General features: G+C 39.0%; 1 protein-coding gene across 6 annotated transcripts in view; it reads left to right on the forward strand.

The window, feature by feature from the left end:
- Nucleotides 1-25,453, forward strand: part of NTN4 (netrin 4) — a 113,688-nt gene that overhangs the window by 19,552 nt on the left and 68,683 nt on the right. For all 6 annotated transcript variants that reach the window (XM_021092743.2, XM_084957574.1, XM_021092741.2 and 3 more), the window contains exon 3: nt 21,212-21,490. In XM_021092743.2, the coding sequence (XP_020948402.2) occupies nt 21,212-21,490 (279 nt within the window). The remainder of the gene's footprint in view (nt 1-21,211; nt 21,491-25,453) is intronic.

Below are 25,453 nucleotides of genomic sequence, written 5' to 3' on the forward strand. Positions count from 1 at the left end.
TTTCTTTTGCTTTTTAGAGCTGCGCTTGCAGCATATGGTGGTTCCCAGGCTAGGGGTTGAATCAGAGCTGAAGCTGGGGGCCTAGACCACAGCCACAGCAGTGCAGGATCGGGCAGTGTTGGATCCTAACCCACTGAACGAGGCCAGGGATTGAACCCACATTCTCATGGATACTAGTCAGGTTCATAACCCGCTGAACTACAGTGGGAACTTCCATTGTTGCCACTTTAATTCAAGCTACCTCATTCTCATACCCAGACCTCTTAAGTAGCTTAAACAGATCTCCCTTTAATTTAGGGTCTTAGACTCTTCATTTGTAAATTGAATCAATATGAGAAAGGGTAAAATAAAGCACATTTAAATGTGTTTTATAAATGGCTAAGTACTATATAAATGCTAATTGTTATTAACAAGAGAATTCAACTACATTATTAGTGAAGTGGACTTTTGGGTCAGTTCATCCAGTCATTCAGCAAACATTCAGAATGTGTTTAGAACTATCTCAGGCTCTGGGGATACAGTAGTAAACAAGAATAGACACAAAATGCTAAATTCTAAAGCCCAGGCGCGTGACTTGCAAATAAATCTTTTTAGAACACAAACCACTTTTAAGTAGGGACATCCCATACCAACACTGACTAGCTGTCAGTGTTTTTCAAGAGCATCAAGGATCTGCACTTTTCTTAGTGCTTTTAGACAGATAATTAGTTAGAGAACAACATCAGTCTTGGCCATTTAATGGTACATAGAACGAATTATACACTTTTTATTAGCCGAGAGCCCAGTCATCTTTACAAACAGGCAAAGAAGACTAGGAGTTAGATTTAGGAAAAAACGAACGAATCAGATGTACAGTGTTTCTTCACTCCATATTTAGTTCTACATATCTCTTGTGACTCTATAGATTCTTTTAAACTACATTATGAATGTCAAGTACAAGATAAGGAACTAAGTTTTAAATGATACTTTAATTTTCATTTATGCATTTATTTTTTTCATGGCCATACCTGAAGCATATGTAACTTCCTGATCTGTAGCTGTGGCATTGCTGGATCCTTTAACCCATGGCTGCCACGCCAGGGATTGAACTCATGCCTCTGCAGCAACCTGAGCTGCTGCAGTTGGATTCCTAACCCACTGCACCACAGAAGGAACTCTTAGAGATATTTTTAGATGGCAAAGTTATGTTAAGACACCAGTATGAGCTTAAAGTAAAACTTCTTATCAAAACTGAAAAAAAAAGGTATCCACCCACATCTTGTTGATGTTTCAGACTCAAGGAGGAATTCTCAAGTGGTCTCAGGAAGAGACTCCTCTGTAGTGAACAGAGAGTGAGTGAGCAAAGTTCAATTCCTGGCCTCAGTCTGTACTTTCTATTTGGACCTGCCTTTATTCTTTTGTTAAGAATAGATACTCTTCATGATTTTGTACAGTAGGTTTGTTGTTAAGATTAATGATTTTTTTTTAAAAAATAATATGCTTGAAAAAGTCTCTCTTGATGTCCTGTTCAAGTTAGGGAATTATAACATGTTTAAAAGATTATCAATTTGAAATACAATAACTAGAATAGGTGGAAAACACCTGTTTTCTAAGAACTTTATAAAATACACATCAGACACGTGTGAAATTCATGGGCCAGAAGTTCAGTTCTGCTCCTTTTAGTTCCCCCCTTGTAACAGCTCATTGAGAAAGCACATAGCTACTTCCGGATGGTCTAGCAAGTGCTGTAAGTGTAACTGGAGGATATGTTACTTGTGGAGCTGGCCCCTGGTACTTTCATCCTCAAAGGTCGTTTTAATCTCTTGGTCAGTTTCCAACCAGTCACTTTGATCACTTCAACTGCTTATGGAAACAGGGGGAATCAATTCCGTTCGTACAGAGCTACTTAATATTTAGACTGCCGTGGCCTCCTCCCAACCCCTCTTTGTTACCTCAGCCTTACCTGCCAGTTTGCCTGGTAGTTTGGGTGGTGTTTAACCAGAAATATTATTTTCTCATGAACTAAATAATGTAATGACAAATGCTATGGGAATATACAGATAATATCACAACATTTTATTCAGATATAGAAGGGATTCTTTCCTCCCCTTCTCTGCCTCCCAAAATAATGGCGTTAGAACTGCAGTCTTGCCTCCTGTTTTACTATGATTGTAAATGAGTGCTCAGGAGGCTACACAAATAATATTTACACAGTGAATTCATTTTTTATTTTCATACCACTGTCTCCATTTATCAACTCAATTTCTTCCCAAATAGCTGTTTTGAAATACTATAGATTTTTTAAAATCTGAATATACCTTAGGTTACAGAAACATCTTTGAAATGCATTTGGATTGAAAAAGAACTGAAAAAAAAATGTTCAGCAGTAGAGATTAGAATTTGTTTGACACCTTAGAGGGGGAGATGTGATGAAATTAGTGTCATCAGGAGTTCCTGTCTTGGCGTAGCGGAAATGAAACCGACTAGGAGCCGTGAGGCTGCAGGTTCCATCCCTGGCCTTGCTCAGTGGGTTAAGGATCCGGCGTTGCCATGAGCAGTGGTGTAGGTCGAAGACACAGCTCAGATCTGGCGTTGCTGTGGCTCTGGCCTAGCCTGGCAGCAACAGCTCCAATTACACCCCTCACCTGGGAACCTCCATGTGCCGCGGGTGCCGCCCTAAAAAGACCAAGGACAAAAAAAGAAAAAGAAATTAGTGTCATCAATAGCTTACATATATAAATAAAACAGAGGTCATCTGCTACCTAGCCAGAGTGGTAAATGGTCTAGAAACTATGTGATATGAGACACTGCAGATATTTTACCTGGAAAATTAAAGTTAAACTGGAGTTCCCATTGTGGCTCAGAGAGTTAAGAACCTGACTAGTATCCATGAGGATGTGTGTTTGAAGGACTTCCTTATTGAACTTTTTGAAGATAAAATATTTTGTATAGTTCCAAGATCAGTATTAGAAGTTACAGAGGACAGATCCTAGCTTAATACAGAGGACTTTTTTTTTTTTTTTTTGGTCTTTTTAGGGCTGCACCCGAGGCATGTAAAAGTTCCCAGGCTAGGGGTTGAATGGGATTTGTAGCTGCCAACCTACACCACAGCTTAAGGCAATGCCAGATACTTAACCCACTAAGCAATACCAGGGATTGAACCCACATCCTCTTGGATACTAGCTGGGTTCTTAACCTGCTGAGCCACAGTGGGAACTCCCAACACAGAGGAAATTTTTGATAATTAGAACCATCAAAAAATGAAACATGCTGTCAGATGAGGGTATGAGATCCAGTAGAGACTAGATGGAAATTAGCTATTCTAGCAGAACGTACAGCATTGAGAAATTTGGCCTAAATGGCCTCTATTCTGCTCCGATTTAAAAAAAAATATTTCAAACTGTTTTCTAACACCATGTTTAGCAGAGCTCGCTCAGTTTTCAGGAATTAGGGAACAACTGAAATCCTATGTATGATGGATTTTTCTTATTCGGTTTTATATCTAGAGTACCCAGCACAGTGCCTGATACATAATAGTTGAATTAATAAATGCTGCTTCTATTAAAACACTTAATGTCACATAGACCTGGGATTTTGTCTTATTTAATCATGGCTCTGTCACCACACATAAACCAAAATGACCTAGCTGATAAGAGACACAATTAGGATTTTATTAGCCAAGCTTGCAATCTATCCAGGTTGGAAATGTCTTTTTCTTATCTAAAGAATGAGAAAGAAACATTTTTAGAAACTGAAATAAGATTTAATTTCTCTTTGGAGGTCAGAGTTTCTATTATGGGCTTTCATGCTCTGTAAGCCTAGTGGCTTAAACATCCTAAAAAATTGCATACTTGTAGTTCTTCTCTTTAAATTTCTACTCTGGAGCGGAAGGAAACATAAACTAATTTTATAGTATTATTGTTGTCTATCTTTATGAATCATATAAATTAGGAATACCAGTCTCTCAGTTGAACTGATGGTACTTCACTACATGTAGGTCAAAGGAGAGAAAAGAATACCTACTTCTAAGCTGGGTGACTGACTTTTATTTCCACAAGCCTTTCCTTTGAATTCAGCTTTCAGCTCTCTTCCCTGATTGGTCACTTTCAGCTCATCCTTCTATGTCACACTGGAACCGAATGGAAAAACGTTCGGGAGATTTAGCTCTACCAGGAAAGCTTTTTGTGGCGGCGATTAACACCCATCTTCAAGGTCTCCTACGAGGGAAGGACAAAGTGGCCCCATGCTACCTTTTACCGCAGTCATAGCAAATATTTGTCTGTGGTTTAGGGAAAGTCAGGAGGTCCCTTTGAAGTCTATTTGTTTGGTAGCTAGGATCTCCCCACTAGGGTAAGAGTGTTTAAAGTTTGATATATTTTTTTAAACCTTAAGCAGGACATTTTGGTTGCTCCTGATTAAGTCCTTCGAATGGAAAGTTGAAAGCACATTCTAGTATAGGTTTGAATTATGGAACTCCCCCAACAGGTACACAAATGTTCAACAAGAAAGCTAGTTTGTTTGTTTGTTTGTTTGTTTGTTTTTTGTCTTTTAGGGCTGCGCCTGTGGCATGTGGAGGTTCCCAGGATAGGGGTCTAATTGGAGCTGTAGCCTGTAGCCTCTGGCCTACACCACAGCCACAGCAACGGAGGATCAGAGCCACGTCTGCAACCTACACCACAGCTCACGGCAATGCTGGATCCTTAACCCACTGAGCGAGGCCAGGGATTGAACCCACAACCTCATGGTTCCTAGTCAGATTCGTTAACCACTGAGCTACAACGAGAACTCCAAGAAAGCTAGTTTTAAAGTCAAGTTACTGGGTCACTTTACTGTATAGTAGAAAATTGACAGAACACTGTAAACCAGCTATAATGTAAAAAATAAAAATCATTTTAAAAAGAAAATAAAGTCAAACTAATTGCCAACTGTGGTTATCTATGGTACCCAGATAGGAAAGGTGTGATATTATACATATAAGATTATATACATACATATATGAATTTTTATAAGGAAGATTAATTGAGGGGATAAACAGAGGGAAAACAAACTGAAAAACTAGCTGAAAAAATAGCTGAATGTTTTTGCCACAATGGACAATCTTACCAGCATTTGGATAGAAGGAAAAAAAACTATGTATTTATAGAAATGTAGATATAGTTAGGTAGGCAGAGAATTCTGAATTTTAAAAACTGAGTGTTCAGGGTTTATCTTTTTTTAAAATGTAGCTCAGTTTTGTAAGTAAATTGGAGATCCAAGGTGCACTTCATTTAAAGGGATATCTCTATTGCTGTACTGCAGGAAAATTCACTTTTACCATGTGCACACTCTTCTATTCTGTATTAAAGTACCTTGATATTACAATTAAGCACATGAGGCAGGAAGAATGTAAATAACTTTGTTCTGATCATGTTGAATGATAGCAGGGCCAAAGTGAAATATAGGAACTTGTAATTCAATAAGTGAAACAGTTACCTAGAACTGTTGTGATTTCACCTACTTAAAAAAAAAAAAAAAGGATATCTGCAGCACCACAGTTTCTGCTACTTAAATACTAAGTAGGCCTCCAAATATAACAAATTATAGAAAGCAATTTCATTTGCAAGTTTCTTTCACTCAAGGGAAAAATCTCAAGGAGAATCCTCTACCTTAGGGGGTGAAGAAGAGATGAATAGGAAAGGAACAAGAAAAGAATAATTACATTTAAGCATTCAAACTGATCTCCCTAAAATCGGGTTTTTCTTTTTGTGTCATATCTGACATATCAGAAGTTGCAAATCTTAAAAGTTAGCCATTTGAAATAGGATTTCCATTTCTATTTGTGAAGAGTTAACTACAATCGGAATTACCTTCCCACATCAGCAAACTAGAAAACCATAAAAAAAAAAATGTTGTACAGTTATTTCAGACATTGGCCAACAGGCAGCACAAGACTGATCTCTGACAGGGGAAACAAACATGGCAAGCCCCGTGACTGCCCAGTTTACTGATGAGGCATTTCTAAGGCCTGACATAGGAAGGGGAGGGAACCCAGAGTCAAGTGGTCTCACTGCATTGAGGTGACAGAGATCGGTGCTCGAGGAGACCAAGGCAGCTAGGTTTTGCGGGGAAGAATACTGAAGAAGAGGAAGCTGCAAAAAGAGAGAAGTTCAGAGATCTGTCCAAAGGTCTCTTCAAATCTTTGGCTGAATATTGAGCTGCTTGAACATAGTGGCTAGCTGAACAATTCCTGGTATTCCCACAAGGCTGAGAATCGTTCATGTTCCTACCATCTAAAGTGGAAAGACCTCACAATTCAGAGGCACTGGGAAGAGTCCTTAGAAGGGCCCTCAGATGGCCTTACTGGTGGGGTTAAATTAGCCCGAGAATAAAGGCTAGACTGGATTCACCCTAATAAAAATTAAAAATGACACTCAAAAAGATTAAGCTGACCCCAAGTAAATTAACTGCATGTCAGAACAAAGTCTAACCCTTCTTAGGGAAATGTGTCAAAATCCAGCAACCAACAATATAATATTCACAATGTCTAATGTTCAAACAAAATTAGCAACTGTGAGAATATGACTCCTGACTAGAAGAAAAATCAATTAATAGAAACACACCCAGAAATGATACAGCTGGTAGAATGAGCAGACAAAAGCATTAAAGCAGCTATTATAAATACACCCCATATGTTCAAGAAAACACAAACACATTTAAGATAGAAACAGAAGATACAAAAAAAATTCAAATGGAAATTCTAAATATAAAAAATGCAATACCTGAAATGAAAATATACTGTGAGGGATTAAAAGCAGATTAGTCAGTGCAAAAGAAAAAACTGATGAACCTGACAGCACTGCAATGGAAACTATAAATTAATGAAGCACATGGAGAAAAGAGAATTGAATGAAAAGAGCATTAGTGAACTGTGGGACATTACTGAGTAATCTAACATTCATGTAGTTGGAGTCCAAAAGAAGCAAAGGACCCCCCTCCCCAGATTTTTTAAAGAAATAACAGGCAAAAATTTTCTAAGCTTGATGGAAACAATAAATCCACAGATCTAATAAGATCAGTAAATTTCAAGCAAAAGGAACATGAGGAAAACTATACCAAGGTGATTCAGTGAAGCAAAAAGGCAGTCTTTTCAACAGTGTTGGAATAATTGGATATCCATATGTAAAGAAGGAAAAAAGAAAGAAAGGAAAAGAGGGAGAGGGAGGAAGGAAGCAAGCAAACAGGCAGGCAGGCAAGCACAAACCATAAAAGAAAAATATGGATAATCTAATTTCATAAAAATAAAAACTATCGTTTTTAAGACACGGTTAAGAAAACGAAAAGACAAACCACAAACTGGAAGAAAATATCTGCCAATGACATATCTTAGATAGACACATACATTGATATGAATTATAAAGTGCTCTTATAACTCAACGAGAAGAAAAACAATAAGAATAAAAGTGGAAAAAGATTTGAACAGGTACTTCACTAAAGAAGATGTATGTCAAATAAACACATGAAAAGACATTCAACACCATTAGGCAACTGGGAAATGCACATTGAAACCAGAATGAAAGACTGTTGACATTCACTATCAAGGCTGAAATGAAGAAGACTGACAATGTCAAGTGTTGGTGCGAATGTGTAGTAACTAAAACTTTCATCATGCCTTGCTTGGGGATATGCAAAACAGGGTATCAGCTTGGAAAACACTCTTGCAGTTCCCAGTAAAGTTAAACACACTTTCGTCATACCACCTAGCAATTCCTCTCCTAAGCACCCAAGAAAAATAACTTAGGTTCTCACAATGACTTCTGTGTGACTGTCCATAGCACTTTTATTCATAATAGCCCAAATCTGTAAACAACCCAAATGTCTATCAACTGATGAATGAATAAAAAAACTGCCAAAATTCTTCAATCACTTCTTTCTTGCTTCCATTTCTTTGCCCCTTATTCTTTCTTCAAACCTTTACAAACCATCCCTTATTCCATCTAGGCTCTCAAAAGTCTTCTATGAACCAGCCAAATCCCCCCCCCCTTTTTTTTCCCTTTCTTGCCTCCTGAATTGAATTTTCTATTATTAATTATATTTTCTTTCTTTGCATTCTCACTTCCTTTGGCTTCTAGGAAAATGAATTTTCATTATTTTTCTATATTGTTCACCAATCCTTCTTTTATATTATTTCTGGTTCATCTCCTTCCTTCTGACCTCTAACTATGCATAGCCCCAAAAGCTTTGCCTTTCATTCTTAGTTTTGTTCTGATGTTCATTTCTGCCCCATCCTGCCCCCACTGCCTCCACCATGGTTCAAACTCTTCTCTGGGCCAGATTTATTCTCCTCAAGGGAAGCTCTAATTTCTTCTCTCCTCTGATCATCTGCTTAAGACCTTCAGTTATTCTACAACCAAAGTTAGCTGTGACATAATGGTAACAACACTGAACTTGGACTCCAACAATCTGGGTTCAAACACTAGCTCTGCCATTTACTAGCTAGGTGAGTTTGGACAAGTCAATGAACATCTCAGAGTTTCTGTATCTGAAAAATGAGAATGAAAAATATAACACCCTAGGCTTATTGTAATGATGAAATAAGTTAAGGTGAAAACAGTTTGTGACATGTAAATCATGATTAAGCATGAGTATGAGTTTTCAACAAATATGTGTTACCTCTTTTATGTGCCAAGCATTGGCTATACACCAGTGGGCAAGCTGACAAGGTCCTCTGCACTCATGGGACTCATAGTCTAGAGAAGAATATAAGCAATTAAAATAGACATGGTGAGTTCTAAGTGTTTGAAGTAGTACATTGGAGGCACATCTCATCTAGACTTGGAGGGGAGAGGAATGGTGAAGAAAGCTTCCCAAGTAAAGTGACATCTAAGATGACATCTAAATGATAGATATGAGTTAGCCAAGTAAGGACGTCAACAGTGGGTGACAGTGGCAAATAGGTGTGAAAAGTATTCCAGGCAGGCGAATTGTCTAAGCAAAGGCTGGAAAAGGGAAGGGAGAGAGACCACGGGGCTTTCTAGGAATAGAAAGGAATTCAGTATGACTGGAGTATATAAAGTTGAGTACAAAGAAAGGAAGCAAGAGTTGAAAGAGATGTACAGTGAAAGCAGAGAGTTCATGCATACATTTTCCAGCACAGGTAAGACAAACAGAAAGTATAGATGATCCAAGATGCAGCAGAGGGCATTCCAGACTATGAGCCACACATGGTGAGTCCTAACCACGGGGCTGCATTTACTGATAGGGCTCAGTGCCAAAGAAGGTAGATTGGCAAAAACAAGGCAGATCCCTAATAAAGGCTACTTTCACTAATCAATTTTATTTATAAAGAGCAGTGATTTTTCAAGGTGTTTCTACATCTGATATCTTTTTAAAAAAATCTTCACTGCACCACTGTGAGCCAAATAGGAATAGGTATCATAGTTAGTCATACCCACGAATAAAATAAAGGTGGTACAGTTAGTCCCATCCATTATTAGGGTGATAAGGGGAGGTGGGATAAACCATTTACAATATTTTCCTTAATCCTCCATTTAAAATCTAACTTTAATTTAGTAATGGATGGCTGCCAAACAAGTATAAAGTGGGATATAATGGGAAAATCATTACATTGGAGGTCAAGAAAGGGTTCTAGTCTTAGCCCTGTCACACATCTATTGATTGGCCTTTGGCGAATCACTTTAAGCACACTGTACCTCGGTTTCCTCTAGCTGAACTAGATCATCAGTTTCTAAGGACTCTTCTGACTCTCAAATGCTATGACTCCAAGTACTGAGAGCAAAGGAAAAGCTAGAATTCCAAATGTATTGGCGAATTTTTAAGAATGTATTTTTAGCCCCAATCTTTATTTTTGTTTTGGTCTTCTGTCTTGCTTCTTGTTCCTCCTTGCAGCTCTGTCATTTCCTTTCCCCTGAAGATATTTAAGAAGCTGTCTTTTCATCATTTTAAAACTGTAAATATGCCCTTGAAACATGCAAAGAGGCTTTTGTGTACTTACAAATCGAGGTTATTATCGTACAAGTAGGTCACTTGAGTGCACTGCATTCCTCAGCTTGCTCCACTGAGAGCTTTATTAGGTTATACTGTCCTATCTTAGAAGGACTAGTTGAGTAGATAAGACTCTCCCGCTTTAAAAGGTGGGCTATCTGATGAAACAGGGTGCTTAATGCTCCAGAGTGTAAGCAAAAGGATTTTGGCACAGCCGAAAGACAGACACACTTCTCCAAGACAAGTAGGTGCTCCACTTCAAGTGGCACAGTCAAGGACAAACGTTCTAAAATTAAACCAACCAGCTGCTCGGCCCCAGACGCCCACCTGTTAATTATGTTATCTTCTTCTCCTTCAGCTTTCTCTCCATGAAGCCAGAACTCCACTCACTGCAACCCTTTAAAAGTCTGAAACTTCACATACTTTCCCAAAGGTTACCTACCCAGGAAAGCAGAAAGGCAGTTTCAAGAGCATATTAAGGTGCATATACTCAGACAAGCTATGCTCTTTGAGCTTTTCATCTCAAATTCCTAAAACTTCAACTTAAATGGTGTCAGCAACTAGCTTCAGAAGTCGATTGACATAATGCCTTCCTTGTTAGTGAGGAGACAATACAAAACTAGAGTGTGAATTCCACTAAATTTTAGTAACTTAAAAAGTATGGGAGTTTGCAGTTTTGAGAGAGCTTGATAAACAGAAATGGAGACAAATTTATCAGTTTCTACGTTTAGGTCTTAGGTGTGTCATCAACCTAACAATAAACAGAGCAGTTGCCAATGGGTAATAACAAGATTCAAATGAATTAACCAGATGCTATTTGTAAACAACTGGTAAATAACCACATAAAACAAATGATGGCTTTATAGTGTAATTGGAAATATTTCTCAATACAGATGTTATTCTAACCAGGCTTAAGTAGGAGTAGGGAAGAAGTGTGATTACTTTTCTAGTATATAGTTAGTTTTTACTGTGGAAACTATCTTTTTATTAGATTATATTAGGCAAAGTACCTGGGATTCCTCTCTAAATGTGTTGCCATTCTGGCAGTTGGTATAAATTTATAACTGAAAATGCATCATTCAAACCTGCTACTCAAAAGTTAATATTGTTAAATAGTAAATCCATTTTTCTGTAAAGTAAAATTTTTAAGTAAAGCTATTAAGAGGTAAAAGATTAGCAAACAACTAAGATATTTTGCAAGATGATAAAGTTGCTTGTGAATAGTAAATTCTCTTATAAAATTCACATTATATAAATAACATTTATGTGCATAGTAAATTCTCTTATGAATAAAACTCACATATAAATAAAATTTTATTATTTTTGTATTATTACTTTTATATAGGAAAATTAAAGTAAATTTGCCTTAATGTGATTCTATATGACTTACTCTTAATATGTATTATTGAGAATCTATCAGACAGTACTAGATAGGAATACAAACATGCATCAAAGCATAGCAAAAACATAAAAGCATAAAGTAGATTATAACAAGTAATATAAATTAGAAAGAAAGTATAATGAGGACTTATCTGTCTGTTACACAAATTACTAAAAGAGAATTATTAAACATAAAGTTTAGATACTTATGTTTTAAATTATTTCTCATATTTCTTAACTTCATGTGCCCAATAAAACAACAAATTTGTTTTTCAAGCCTTTTTAATCTATTAAATGTAACCACACTCCTGGCTTTATTATGAATCTTTTTATATGTCATTTCTATGATATTTTTATACAAAAATAAGGGTTTAGTCCATTTACAGTTTTATAAATTGTATTTTATACAATTAAGCTGTGTTGATTTTTTAGACTTCAGCGCTCAGCCAAGATGCAGTAATAAGAACCAGACTAACCCTGCTGCCTGAAACAACTAAAAAAAATGGGCAAAATGTATGAAACAAATATTTTCAGGTATTGGACATCAGGCAGCAGAAGACAGTGATTCCCTGAGAGAGCAGAAACAAATAAGGTGAGCTCTATGATTGCCCCAGCTTATTTCCTAGTTTCCAGGGAGGAGAAACCTAAGAGAGGCCTAATGATGCCCTGAATCAAGGAGCTGAGAGTCTGGGAAGGCCAAGATGGCTAGAGTTTGCAGGACCAAATACCAGAAAAGAAAGAGTTGCACTGGGAGAGGCTTCCAGAGATATACACATGGTCCCCCTCCAGTCTTTAGCTGAGTACGATCAATACGTGTGTAAGAAAACTACTTGAGGCCAGAGAGAGAATGACCTAAAGGACAGAGAGCGGGCAGATCCTCAGGTCACATGGGACCAGGACTAATCAGCCAGAGTGGAAAACCCTGTAATTCATCAGTAGGGTACTGCCTCAATGAAAGGGCAGAACTAGCCCTGTCCCAAAGGATGCATGGATCCCATCTAACAAAACTTAAAAGTAAGCCTCAAAAGGATTAAACTGTTTTCAAGTAACTGCATTCCAGAAGAAAGCTCAAGAATCAAAATATACAGCACTCAACAAGACAAAGTTCACATTATCTTGCAGCCAACAGAGCCATGCAAAAAAACCGGGAAAATACAACCCTAATGAGTTGAAAAATAATTCAACAGAAACAGATCTGGAAATGACACAAATAAATTATAGAATTAATCGTCATGGACATTAAAAGAGTTATTATAACTATGTTCCTTATGTTCAAAAATGTAGAGGAGGAGTTCCTGTCATGGCACAGTGGTTGACGAATCCGACTAGGAACCATGAGGTTGCGGGTTCAATCCTTGGCCTTGCTCGGTGGGTTAAGGATCTGGCGTTGCTGTGAGCTGTGGTGTAGGCTGGTGGCTACAGCTCCGATTCGACCCCTAGCCTGGGAACCTCCATATGCTGTGAGAAGCGGCCCTAGAAAAGGGGAAAAAAAAAATGTAAAGGAAAAGGCTGACCATACAGGGCATGGGAAATATGGCAAAAATCCAAATTGAACTTCCACTGTTGAAAAATACAGTGTCTTAGATGAATAATACATTGAATGGGATTAGTGGGTTAGACATTACAGTAGAGAAGATTTGTGAAGTTCAATACATAGCAGTAGAAATGATCTAATATGAAACACAGGGAGAAAAAAAAACAAAAATAAACAAATCAATCAGCAATTTAAATAAATAAATCAGTGAGCTATAGAACAACTTCAAGCAATCTAATATATGTGTAGTTGAAATCCACAAAGGAAAGAAGAAAGAGGAAGGGAGCAGAAAAAAAATATTAAGAAATAATGGCTTGGAGTTCCTGTCATGGCTCAGTGGTTAATGAATCCCGACTAGGAACCATGAGGTTGTGGGTTCAATCCCTGGCCTTACTCAGTGGGTTAAGGATCTGAGTTGCTGTGGTTGTGGTGTAGGCTGGCAGCTACAGCTCCAATTAGACCGCTAGCATAGGAACCTCCATATGCCATAGGAGTGGCCCTAGAAAAGGCAAAAAGACAAGGAAAAAAAAAAAAAAAAAAGAAAGAATGGCTGAAGTATTTCTAAATTTGATTGTAACTATAAATCCACAGACCCAAGAAGAACAACAAAACTTAAACACATGAAAGAAGAAGAAAACTACCCCAAGGCACATCATAGTCATACACATTAAAAGCCAATAATAAAGAGAAAACTTTCAAAGCAGCCAGAGAGGGGGAAAATAACATATTATGTACAGAAGAATACATTCAAGAATGGCAGCTTTCAGATAGGAACAATGCAAGCCAAAACACAGTGGGACAAAATTCTGAAAGTATTGACAGAAAAAAATTGTCAACACAGACTTCCATATCCAGCAAAAATATCTTTCAAAAATGAAGAAGAAATAAAGATTTTTTTTAGGCATAGAAAAGAAAAAAAGGGTTTTTACCAGCATACCTGCTTTACAGGAAATGTTAAAAGAAGTCCATTAGGCAAAAGAAAAAAAAGGGTTTTTTTGTTTTGTTTTTTTGCCAGCATACCTGCTTTACAGGAAATGTTAAAAGAAGTCCATTAGGCAAAAGTCCATCTTTGTGGATATCTGGATCTACACAAAGAATGAAGATCATCAAAAAGGGAAAATAGGTAGCTTTATGTAAAATACTTTTTTATTTTTAAAATTTCTGTAAAAGATAATTAACTTTTTAGAGAAAAAATATGAACAATGCATTTTGGAGTTTATAACATACATAGAAGTAGCATGGCAACAAAATACAACACTGAGGGGAAAAAAAGGGAGTATACTATTGTAAGTTTCTTATACTATTTGTGAAGTGGTAAATATTACTTAAAGATAAGAATTGTTAATGTAAAGATGTATATTATAAACTTGAAAGCAATCACTGTTTTTAAAAAAAGTTGTAACTAATAAACAGAAATGGAAATAAAAGGGACCTTAAAATATTCAATCCAACAGAGGACAGAAAAAAGGAAACTAGACTATAAAACAAAAAGCAAGACAGTAGATCAAACACAACAGTATCAACAATCACATTAAATTTAAAAGGTCTAAACACGCCAACTAAAGGAAGAGATTATAAAATTGAATAAAAAATTTTAAAAGACACAACCATGTTACTTATAAAAAAATCTGCTTAAATTTTAAGACATAAATGAGTTAAAAGGACAAGAATAGAAAAAGATATACAATGCTAACACTAATCAAAAGCTTTTGATAGTGGCTGTATTATTATCAAAGTAGAGATCAAAGAGCATTACCAGGGATTAAAGAGGGATATTTCATAATGATTAGGGAGTCAATTCATCAAGAAGATATGATAACCCAAATTTTTATGTACTTAATAACAAGACTTCAGAATTCATAAAGTAAAAACTGCACGAAGACATGGATAAATTGATCATTATAGTTGGATATTTCAACAACTTTTTCTCTGTAATTGACAGAACAGGTAGAGAAAATCAATAAGGATATAGAAGATTTGAATAACATTAAAAACTAGATTGATCTAATTAACATTTATATAACATTTCACCAACAACAGTAGAATATATAATCTTTTCAAGGGCAGGAGTGCTTATTGAGTTAGATTACATACTGGGCCATGAAAAAAGTACCACTAAATGTGAAAGGTTTCAAATTATACAAAGTATATTCTTTGACCACAAGAGGATTACTTAGAAATCAATAATAGGAAAGTATCTGGGAAATCACCAAATATTTGGAAATTAAATAACATATTTTTGAATTAGCCATGGGTCAAAGAATACCTGAAAAGGAAAATTAGAAAGCATTTAAGCTGAATTAAAAATGAAAACACAACCTACAAAAATTTATGAACTGCGAGTAAAGAAGCACTTGGGGAAAAGAAGGTCTCAAATCAGTAATCTACAGTTCCATTTTAAGAAACTAGTAAAAGAAAAGAAAAGTCAACCCAAAGGAAGCAGAAGAAAGTAGTAAAGATAAAAGCCAAAATGAAATAGAAAACTAGAGAAAATCACTGAAACCAAAAGCTACTCTTGGGAGAACATAAAGATCAGGACTTCAAAAACCATTAAATATCAACCACAGTACGATACTGAAGCATCTGTTTTTGGTAAATAAGAAAACTAGACCAGAAACCATGGGAAGCATCTAATATTTGTACAAGTTTGGATGCTTGCTGTGCCTACCTCATTTGTTTTCTGAAAAATATGAAATATCTTGTGTGCTACTAAGGAGAAAGAATCCATAAAGCCATCTGAAATGTACTACCTATTTTTACATAGGTATTTATACAAATGTGCGTGCTCACCTACTCATTAAGAGTACAGAACTTGTGGTAAGAACATCTTGCTTTCTTTATTTTTCTAAACCTTATTCTCAATTTGGCTTCTTTTTTTAAAAAAAAAATGCTATTTGGAGAAATAGCTCATTTATTTATTCAACATAATTATGAAATGCTACAATATGCCAAAGACTGTGGGACATGCTGGGGGACACAGCTGTTAACCAGACAAACACGATCCCTGCCCACTGAGCAGAGTCTAATGTGAAATACAGACAAGTAAATAGGCAATAACAATGTGCCAGTGTAAAAATGCTGTCATGGAAAGAACAAGTGCCAGGGGAATCCATGGAATGGGTAATCAACTTGGCCCTGAAATTTTCTGCAAGCTAGCAGCTAAGAAATTTTTTTTTTTTAATGTAATAGCTAAGTTTCTTGAATTAGCATGATTCAACACAGGCAATAAAATTTTAGATATGAAGCAATATGTAAGGTATAAGTTCAATACTGAAAGAATTCCTTGACCATTACATACCTAATATTTACTCTACTTCTTATTCTGTTCAAACTGTATTAATACTCTGTTGAAATTTCTGTCTCAGAGTATAAATAACACATATAGAATGCTGTTTTTACTAATTGTCAGTATTATTGAGAATTTTTTATAGGCGTCCTAGAAAAGAAAGAACATACAGGTGATTCAGAAGTTTTTAAAGATCTCTTTGTTTCGCTAGGGCATAAGAAATGGCAGAATTTAAGCCAAGAATCCAGATCCTTAGGCAAAGTCTGAGGCATTCCAGGCTTAGAGAAGTGAGGCAAGGCCTGGGAAATGTGAAGACTCCAAAGATTTGGTAGGAAAGGTCCATGATTTATTCAAGAAGCTCAGACAGGTTTTAAAACTATGCATTTCCTTTCACTATTGATTTTCACATTTGGAGATGTGTTGAACTATTATTAAAAACGTCTATACTTTAGCTATAAGATTGTTCATGGTAATTGGTTATACTGAAAAGTTGGAAACAACCTAGATGCCTGACAATAGCAGCCTGGCTGAATAAATTATGTCATACCCACACAATGGAATGCTAATCAGGTTGTTAAATTATGTAGCAGTGTTTCTCAAACTTTATTGTGCAGCAGAATCACCTGGAAGGCTTGTTGAAAGACAGATGGCTGGGCCCCACTTCCAGAGTTTTCATTTGTCAATCTGGTATAAGACCCAAGAATTTGCATTTCTAACAAGTTCGCAGGTTGATACTGATGACGTTGGTTTGGAGAACCAAACTTTCAGAAAAACTGATTGGGTAATTATTTACAAGGTATTGTTAGGTATTAATGATTTGGAAAAATACAAGGTATTATAAACAAAACTGTTTGTATTATATTCTATATGTACACATACAGAAGTTTAGATGGAAAAATACTATCAAGCTGGTATCCCTGGTTGTCCTTGGGGTGGACAGAATTATTTCTTAATGTCTTCCACATTTTGCGTAACATACTTCTGTAATACGCATCGTATGAATCACTAAAATGTCTTCAAATTTCTTAATTTAAAAAATAAGATCATGAAGTCCTGGCCAATGGCAATAATAAGCCGGAAACACCGAAGTGGGCTTGATTCTTGTCCTCCTCTGGCTTTTTAACTACGTCTTGCTAGGAGTGCTTCCTCAGAAGCAGTCACAGACAGAGGAACATTGATGGGTCCATAGGTACATCCTGTTCTTACAGAGACAAAAACAGAAGAGGCTGATATTGTATGGAAGGCGTCTACATTTTTGTCTTCCCTCATTTTAGGAGTGCCATACAGGCTTCTTCTGGGGATGTTTGAAGAAAAACTGGGCGGGACCCAAAAGGCGACCTGCCAGAAGCCTGAAGCATCTGGATTGGCACCCTCTTTGTTTCCTGATGCAGGGTAGATCCATTTCCCAGGGTATCAGATTAAGGCGTCTCCTTTCTGGAAAAAAGATTTCATGGTTTAAATTCCCGTTCACTTTTGTGTCTGTAGCACTCTGCTGTCTCCATTCCAGCAAAAAGCCTCAGGGGTCATGACGTCCGTTCCCTGCTGATATCGGCATGCCAACTGTGGTGTCATGCACACCAAGCACAGAGCCACCATTCAGCTTCCACTGTCTGGGTTCAGGAAGCAAAAGAGCTTCTGAGTTCCTACAAACCTTGACAGATCTTCAAGACAGATGAGTGAGTCAAATGGAAAATAAACCCCATGTAAAGCTCACAATGGATTCAAAGTTCTTTAAGTTTGGGGGCTTTTTTTGTTTTTTGTTTTTTGTTTTTTGTTTTTTGTTTTGCTTTTTAGGGCCATGCCAGCAACATATGGAAGTGTCCAGGCTAGGGGTCGAATTGGAGCTACAGCTGCCGGCCTTCCCCTCAGCCACAGCAATGCGGGATCCAAGCTGCATCTGTGACCTGCACCACAGCTCATGGCAACCCCGGATCCTTAACCCACTGAGCGAGGCCAGGGATCGAACCCGCATCCTCTTGGATACTAGTCAGATTCCTTCCCACTGCGCCACAGCAGGAACTCCTTAAGTTTTTTTTAATGACTCAGAATGTAAAATCATGTTCTGATTTAGGCTGTTGTTAAAAGAAAGAGACATTACTTCTATATCGACTTTCAAATAGGTGATATATGATTTGTTTGAAAATTTTACTCCATAGTATGTTGCTCCCTATCATTTTACATGTGAATAAAAGGGGCAGAATATCATTTAAGATAAAACTTTTTCTAAGTTTTACAAATTCAAAATTAGCTAGATATGCAGATATTGGCTAATAATTCAGGATTTACAACTGTTGCTTTAATACAAGTTCTTACCCATCCCCTTCTGGTGCTACGACATTAATTCCATATGTGAATTTGTTTAGGACCCTGTAAAAGGAAGTTATTTGAAATCCTCACCTATTAATTTGAATGCCAAGAAAAATGCTATAGTCCATCATTTCATTTCCCCCCAATCTATTGAATTCTGTGCCAGGCACTGTCCTGGGATACATTTGTGATTCCTCTCAAGAATTTTACACCCTAGACTGGGAAGACAGTAAAACATTAAACAGCTGCAATTATAATGTGCAGGTGGTAAAGCACTAGGAAAAAAAACAGACCAGGGCCATTATAAGGACTTTGTATTTTATTCTGAGAGAAATGGGAGGTCTTTGGGTGGATGTGGACTTAAGCAAGGAACACCATCCAACTTTTGTTTATAGAGAATCTCTCTGGCTGCTAGATGGAGAATCCACTACAGGAGGCCTAGTGTTCACTGAATTATCACCTTCCCCTGAAGTTGTATTTCACTGAGGACAGTTCTGTACCAGTAGGCCTGGAGTTGTGATCCTACACAGTAGATTCTTGCCTTTTCATACTATCAGGGCAAAATCTACTTGTAAAATGAAAATTTTCTATCCAAAGTATTCTTTAAAGTTTTTTGGTTTTGTTTTTGTTTTCTGGAAAGTTACTTTTAGATACATTCTCTCTGAATGGGAGTTTATCCAAAGCCTACTTTTTTGTTGTTGTTGTTGTTGTCCCCAGGCTAGGGGTCAAACTGGGGCTACAGCTGCCAGACTATACCACAGCCACAGCAACACCAGATCTGAGCTGAATCTGCAACCTACACCTCAGCTCACGGGAATGCCAGATCATTAACCCACTGAGCAGGGCCAGGGATGGAACCCACATCCTCATGCATACTAGTTAGGTTTGTTACCACTGAGCCACAACGGGAACTTCTCCAAAGCCTACTTTTTTTTTTTTTTTTTTGTCTTTTTAGGGCTAGGGGTCCAATAGGAGCTACAGCTACCGGCCTATACCACACCCACAGCCACGCCAGATCCGAGCCACATCTGTGACCTACAGCTCATGGCGATGCCAGATCCTTAACTCACTGAGCGGGGCCAGGGATGGAACCCGCAACCTCATGGTTCCTAGTCGGATTCATTCCCACTGCGCCATGATGGGAACTCTGGATTTTGACATATTCTTTTTTTTTTTTTTTTTTTTTTTTTGTCTTTTTGCCTTTTCTAGGGCCGCTCCCGCGGCATATGGAGATTCCCAGGCTAGGGATCGAATCAGAGCTGTAGTCACCGGCCTACGCTAGAGCCACAGCAACGCCAGATCCGAGCCTCGTGGGCAACCTACACCACAGCTCACGGCAATGCCAGATCCTTAACCCACTGAGCGAGGCCAGGGATGGAACCTGCAAGCTCATGGTTCCCAGTGGGATTCTCCACGATGGGAACTCCCTTGACATATTCTTTAAAACCCAAGAGACGCTTAAGAATTTTTCAGGGGAGCTTTATGTTTCTTATTATATAAATCAACGAGATTGATTGAGGTTTTGTCTGTTTTTAGCTGCATAATGAGGTATAACTTAGTAGTGACCTCCTTATAATACTGTTTCATGTTACAGTATATTTATATTCATTGGTTTTCATGGACAGTGATTTCCTTTTCCACCAACCTCTATTCCTCTGAAATAAGAGGCCCGCTAGAGATTTTGTACCACCCCACCCAGGGCCCATGTTTCTACTCCCTTGATGTACAGACACACACACGCCCGAAGTCCATCCCTGCTGAGTCCTCCTCCCTCTGGCTTCTTCCTCAGAACAAAAGCCCTAAATTGCCTATAGAGCATGTCTATAACCTGCACAATAAAAAGTTTTATTACTTAATTACACCTTGATTTAACTTGATCAAGCATGTTACTCACTGCGCTGGATTTAAGTGATTTTTCACTCATTTCAGAAATCCAACCAGCCCTTAAAGGACTGTATATTTACTACCAGCAAGGACATTTCAAGTATATGCTACAGACTTGCAAGGCAGATCTAGAAAAGGAGAACCAGAAATATTCGTGGCCAAAGTGGCCCCAATTAATAACTGATGAGTCTTTGAAAGGGTCATACCTCCTTTAGAAACAAATGCCTGGATCTTGATTTTGCAATCATTTCCTAACTGGTCTTCCTGCTTCTATTTTTTTTACCTTTCATAATCCACTCTCCTCACAGAAGTGAGAGTTACCTTTTTAAAAAATATAAATCAAATCATCACTTCTCTGCCTATTACCTTCCAGTGGCTTCTCCTTCCAGCTACAGTTAGAGTAACCTACCATGGCCTTTAAAGGGCTCTCTACTCATGATCTGTCAAACACGGGCTCTGTCCTCTTCTCCAAACACTCCCCCTTCTTCCCTGACTCAGTCACACTGGCCTTGTTCTCCCTTGAATTAAGCCAAGTTTGAATCCACTTCAGGGCCTTTAAACTGGCTGTTTCTTCTGCCCAAGAATGTTCTTCCGCAAAGATCTTTGTATGGCTGCCTTCATCCAAAGAGACAGGTTTCTGCTGGTTGCTCAATTTATACTTCTTCTACATCCAAACAACATCTGTTCCTTGGAATTACAGGGCAAGCTCTTCCCCAGATGTGAACAAGGTTTAAAAACTCTTGCTATCTTGTCATTTGTAGATGACGAAATGTATAAATCAAACCAGGACCATATGGGGCCAAGAGCTGAGGGTTTGCACACAGTCTTATATGTGCGCAACATTTTCTTTCTCTTTACAGGTTATTTTCAGAGCTCTGTCACCACCGTATGACGTGGAGGACCCTTACAGTGCCAAAGCACAGGAGCAGCTCAAGATCACCAACCTCCGTGTGCAGCTGCTAAAACGACAGTCTTGTCCCTGTCAGAGAAATGACCCGAATGCAAAGCCTCAACATTTTACACACTATGCAATCTATGATTTCATTGTCAAGGGCAGCTGCTTCTGTAACGGCCATGCTGACCAGTGCGTACCCGTTGATGGCTTCAAACCTGTCAAGGCCCCTGGAGCATTCCACGTGGTATGTAGAACAAGTCCCCGCTGATGAAAAACAAATCCTGAGGCCGTCCCAGTTCCCTTCGCGTGGGTCTGCGCTCACACAGCGCTCCTTGTTTCTTTTGCTGCTGATTCACTCCTCTGACTCCATGCCCGTCCTATAAAGGGCCTGTTAGCTTGTTCTTTAATCTTCATTGTAGAATTATAGTCAAGCCTGATAACGAGATTCCTTGGAAAACATCCATGCCAGTTTTTAGTACTGTGACCTTCAGATATAAAGTGTAAGGTGAGCAGTAGGAAAGGTTGGCATTATCGCATAGAAACCAACTTTGACGGTAAATGGGTATCATTGTTGAGTAGATTTGAAGGTGGAAAAAACAAGAACCTCAGTTTAATACCCAGTGTCTTTTGCTGGCCAGCCAGCAGAATCACTGATGATTCTCCTCTGTGAAGAGTGGCCTCTCATCCCAAGACAGAGTTAAATGCTCATTTCTCTAGATGCACTCTTCACATTGTGCTTTCCTCTCAACTTTTACTTGTTTGCATCTCCCAGGAGATCACGACCTCCCTGAGGACAGGGACCATGTGATCTTTGTATCCTAGGGACCTAGGGAGTTACCTGAGACAGAAGAAGGTATTTGGTAAGTGTTTGGTTGAATGACAGCAACATAGGAATAGGAAGATGATGAAAATTATTGTCATCACCTCATCTTCCAAAAAAGCTACAAAGTGGCTCAGATAGCAAGTACCCTGTTGGGATGCATCCAGAGCTATGAATGGCGATTAGGCAACTAAGAGGGCACTCTAATTCTTTAATTTTATATTTTGCTATGATATTCTGAAAAAACCAAACCAAAAGTAAATAAATAAAATTTAAAAGCTCTCAGAGTATCCTCACTTCCTTATCTTAAGAGTAGACTTCTGGGAGTTCCTATCGTGGCGTAATGGGTTAACGAATCCGACCATGAACCATGAGGTTGCAGGTTCAATCCCTGCCCTTGTTCAATGGGTTAACGATCTGGCGTTGCCATGAGCTGTGGTGTAGGTCGCAGACGCGGCTCGGTTCTGGCGTTGCTGTGGCCGTGGTGTAGGCCAGCAGCTACAGCTCCGATTCCACCCCTAGCCCGGGAACCTCCATATGCCGCAGGTGCCGCCCGAGAAAAGACAAAAAAAAAAAAAAAGAGTAGACTTCTGGAGTTCTTGTTGTGTGTCTCAGCAGGTTAAGAGCCCAACTGGTATCAATAAGGATGGGGGTTCTATCCCTGGCCTCACTCAGTGGATTAAGGATTTGGCATTGCTGCAAGCTGTGGTGTAGGTCACAGACACGGCTCAGACCTGGTGTTGCTGTGGTGTAGACCGGCAGCCGCAGCTCCAGTTTGACCCCAGCCTGGGAATTTTTGTATGCCACAGGTTCAGTCCTTAAAAAAAAAAAAAGAGTAGACTTCCACATCTGTCTTCTCTCTCCCAGCCCTGATAAGGGATAGGGCCATGAGGGACCATGAACCAATTAGCCATTAGGCCTGTGTTAATTAGGCCGAGTTGATGGGGTGCAGGGCAGCACTTGGGTAACTAAAATGGACAGCAGTAGGAAGTAATAAAAATAGAAATAATGCTATTACTTCTGGAAGTGAAGCTGGGGCTCCCAAATTGAAGAAAGTATAATATTCATTAAACAAACATTGAGTAGTTTCTACTCAATGGATTTTTGACCAATATTGTTTCAAATAAAGGATGGACTAATTTGTTATACCTAAATTGATTTGGTTCAGGTATCATTCAAATAGAAAATTCTAGAGATGTGTCAACCAACTAGACGATAAACAAGAAAGTTTGTATAAGATGCTCTAACATTTCTGCCATTATATTTAAGTGCATTAGTGAGAGCCTACAGGCTGCAATGTACTGAATGTCTGTGTCCCCAGCCCTAAATTTGCATGTTGAAACCCTAATCCCAATGCAATGGTATATGCAGGTGGAGCCTTTGGGAAGTAATTAGGTCATGAGAGTGCTGCCCTTGTGAATGGGATTAGTGCTCTTAAAAGAAGAGGCCAGACAGCCAGCTCTCTTTCTGCCATACGAGGACACAATGAGCAATCTGCAGTCTGCAGCCTGGAAGAAGGCTTGCATCAGTACCTGACCATCCTGACACTCTGATCTCAGACTTCCAGCCTCTAAAACTGTGAGAAAGAAATTTCTATTGTTTATAATCCACCCAGTCTATGGTACTTTGTTCTAATAGCCCACATCGTCTTTTGCTTCCTCCCCTGACTCTTATAATCCAAGCCTTATAGGATCATTTCAGGGTAGAGTCCTGAGAAAAAGGACAGACAAGCCTAGAGGCCCCCACAATATGGCCCAGAATAAACCATATTTGATTAGTCTCATGACCTAGGAGACCACCTGAATGGTTCTGATCAACCAAACTAAATTACCAGAGCCTCAAGAGACTTATAAAACATTCATGAGTATGCACTTAAAAGTAAAAAGTAAATCCTCACAGTGTAAACTTTCAAAGAGTGAGCAACACTTTCTAAGGCTGAAGAGAACATTCTAGAAGTTTTTATTATATACTCTGGATGCCTGTATGCAAATACACTGTACAGGGTGAAGCCACTGGGAGTGGGTGTCTTGCATCTGCTTCTCATCCAGTAGCAGCAATTCCATCATCATCTCCTGCGCCTGGGACGAGCAGGTCAAAGTATGGAACCTGGCAAACTGCAAACTGAAGACCAGCCATACCAGCCGCTTGGGCTTTCTGAACGCTGTGATTATCTCTCCAGATGGATCCCTCTGTGCTTCTGAAGGCAAGGATGGCCAGGCCATGCTGTGGAGCTTCAACAAAAGCAAGGACCTTTATAAGCTAGACAGTGGGGACATCATCAATTCCTTGTGCTTCAGCCCCAACCATAGACCCCAACATCAAGATCTGGGACTTGGAGGGCAAGATCATTATGAATGAAATGAAGCAAGAAGTTATCAGGACCAGCAGCAAGACTGAGCCACCCCAGTGCACCTCTCTGATCTAGTCTGCTGATGGCAAAAGTATTAGATTCCAACTATCCTATACAATCTTCTGTCAGCCTACCAAGGCTTTGCCACTGGTGATGGTAACAAGAACATCTGGGCTGTGTACCACTTCATTAAAGAGGGCATTAATGTTTGTCTCTGCTAATCCTATGCCGAGAACATGGGCTTACATGGTAAGCATGGGGGAGCCTTCACTGCGGTCCTGCAAAGTTGCTGATAAAGCCAAAAGGGTGGAGTCGCATTTGAAGATCTTGATCCATCCTATCTATTCTCTGCGGAGCCCTGATTGCCTTGACCATTCTGACCAGCCTAGATTTGTAAAAGCAATGGTTGCAAGAAGTGAAAGCCATGGCTTGTGTTATTAGCATTTGGATTCAGCCTCTTTCCAACCTCAAGAAGGAAGACTTCTCCCACAGTCAGCAGCACGTCCCTGATCAAACCAGCATGGTTTGTTCCTCAGGGATAAAGCCCGAACAGGTGGAGTGGCTGACCAAGGAGGTCTCCATCCACATGACACAGGTCAGCCACATCTCTGCAGCAGGACACATCTTGGACAACTGGGGTTACCTTACGCATGACATCTACCAGGTCACCAAGTGACTTCCCTGATGAGAGGGAACAGGGACAACCCTCCTGTCTTCAGTTTCTGCAGTTGTGAGACTCACATGGAGGATGAGGGAGGGAGGATGGTGGTAAGCGAACCATCTTTTTCAGCCACGGTGCTTAACACTCAGCCTTGTGCTTCTCAGAAAAGAACATGTCGTGGCTGGAACTGTGTGGCTCTAAACTACACTCCCCCTCATCCTTATGTTTCCAGCTTTTCTGAAAGAGTTTATGTGTGCAAGAAAGTCAGAGCCCCACCCCTACGCCAAACCTGCCAATCACTCCACTGTACTATTGCAGGAGCTTCAACTGAAGCGCCTGATGGTGTCGGGGGTTCCTCTGTGGATCCAGCATGAGA

The sequence above is a fragment of the Sus scrofa genome, chromosome 5, assembly GCF_054392235.1.
Source record: "Sus scrofa isolate SSC_HxYL_T2T_F1_AM1 chromosome 5, Sscrofa_HxYL_maternal_Yorkshire_Landrace_v2.0, whole genome shotgun sequence".
In the NCBI taxonomy this organism is placed as follows: domain Eukaryota; kingdom Metazoa; phylum Chordata; class Mammalia; order Artiodactyla; family Suidae; genus Sus; species Sus scrofa.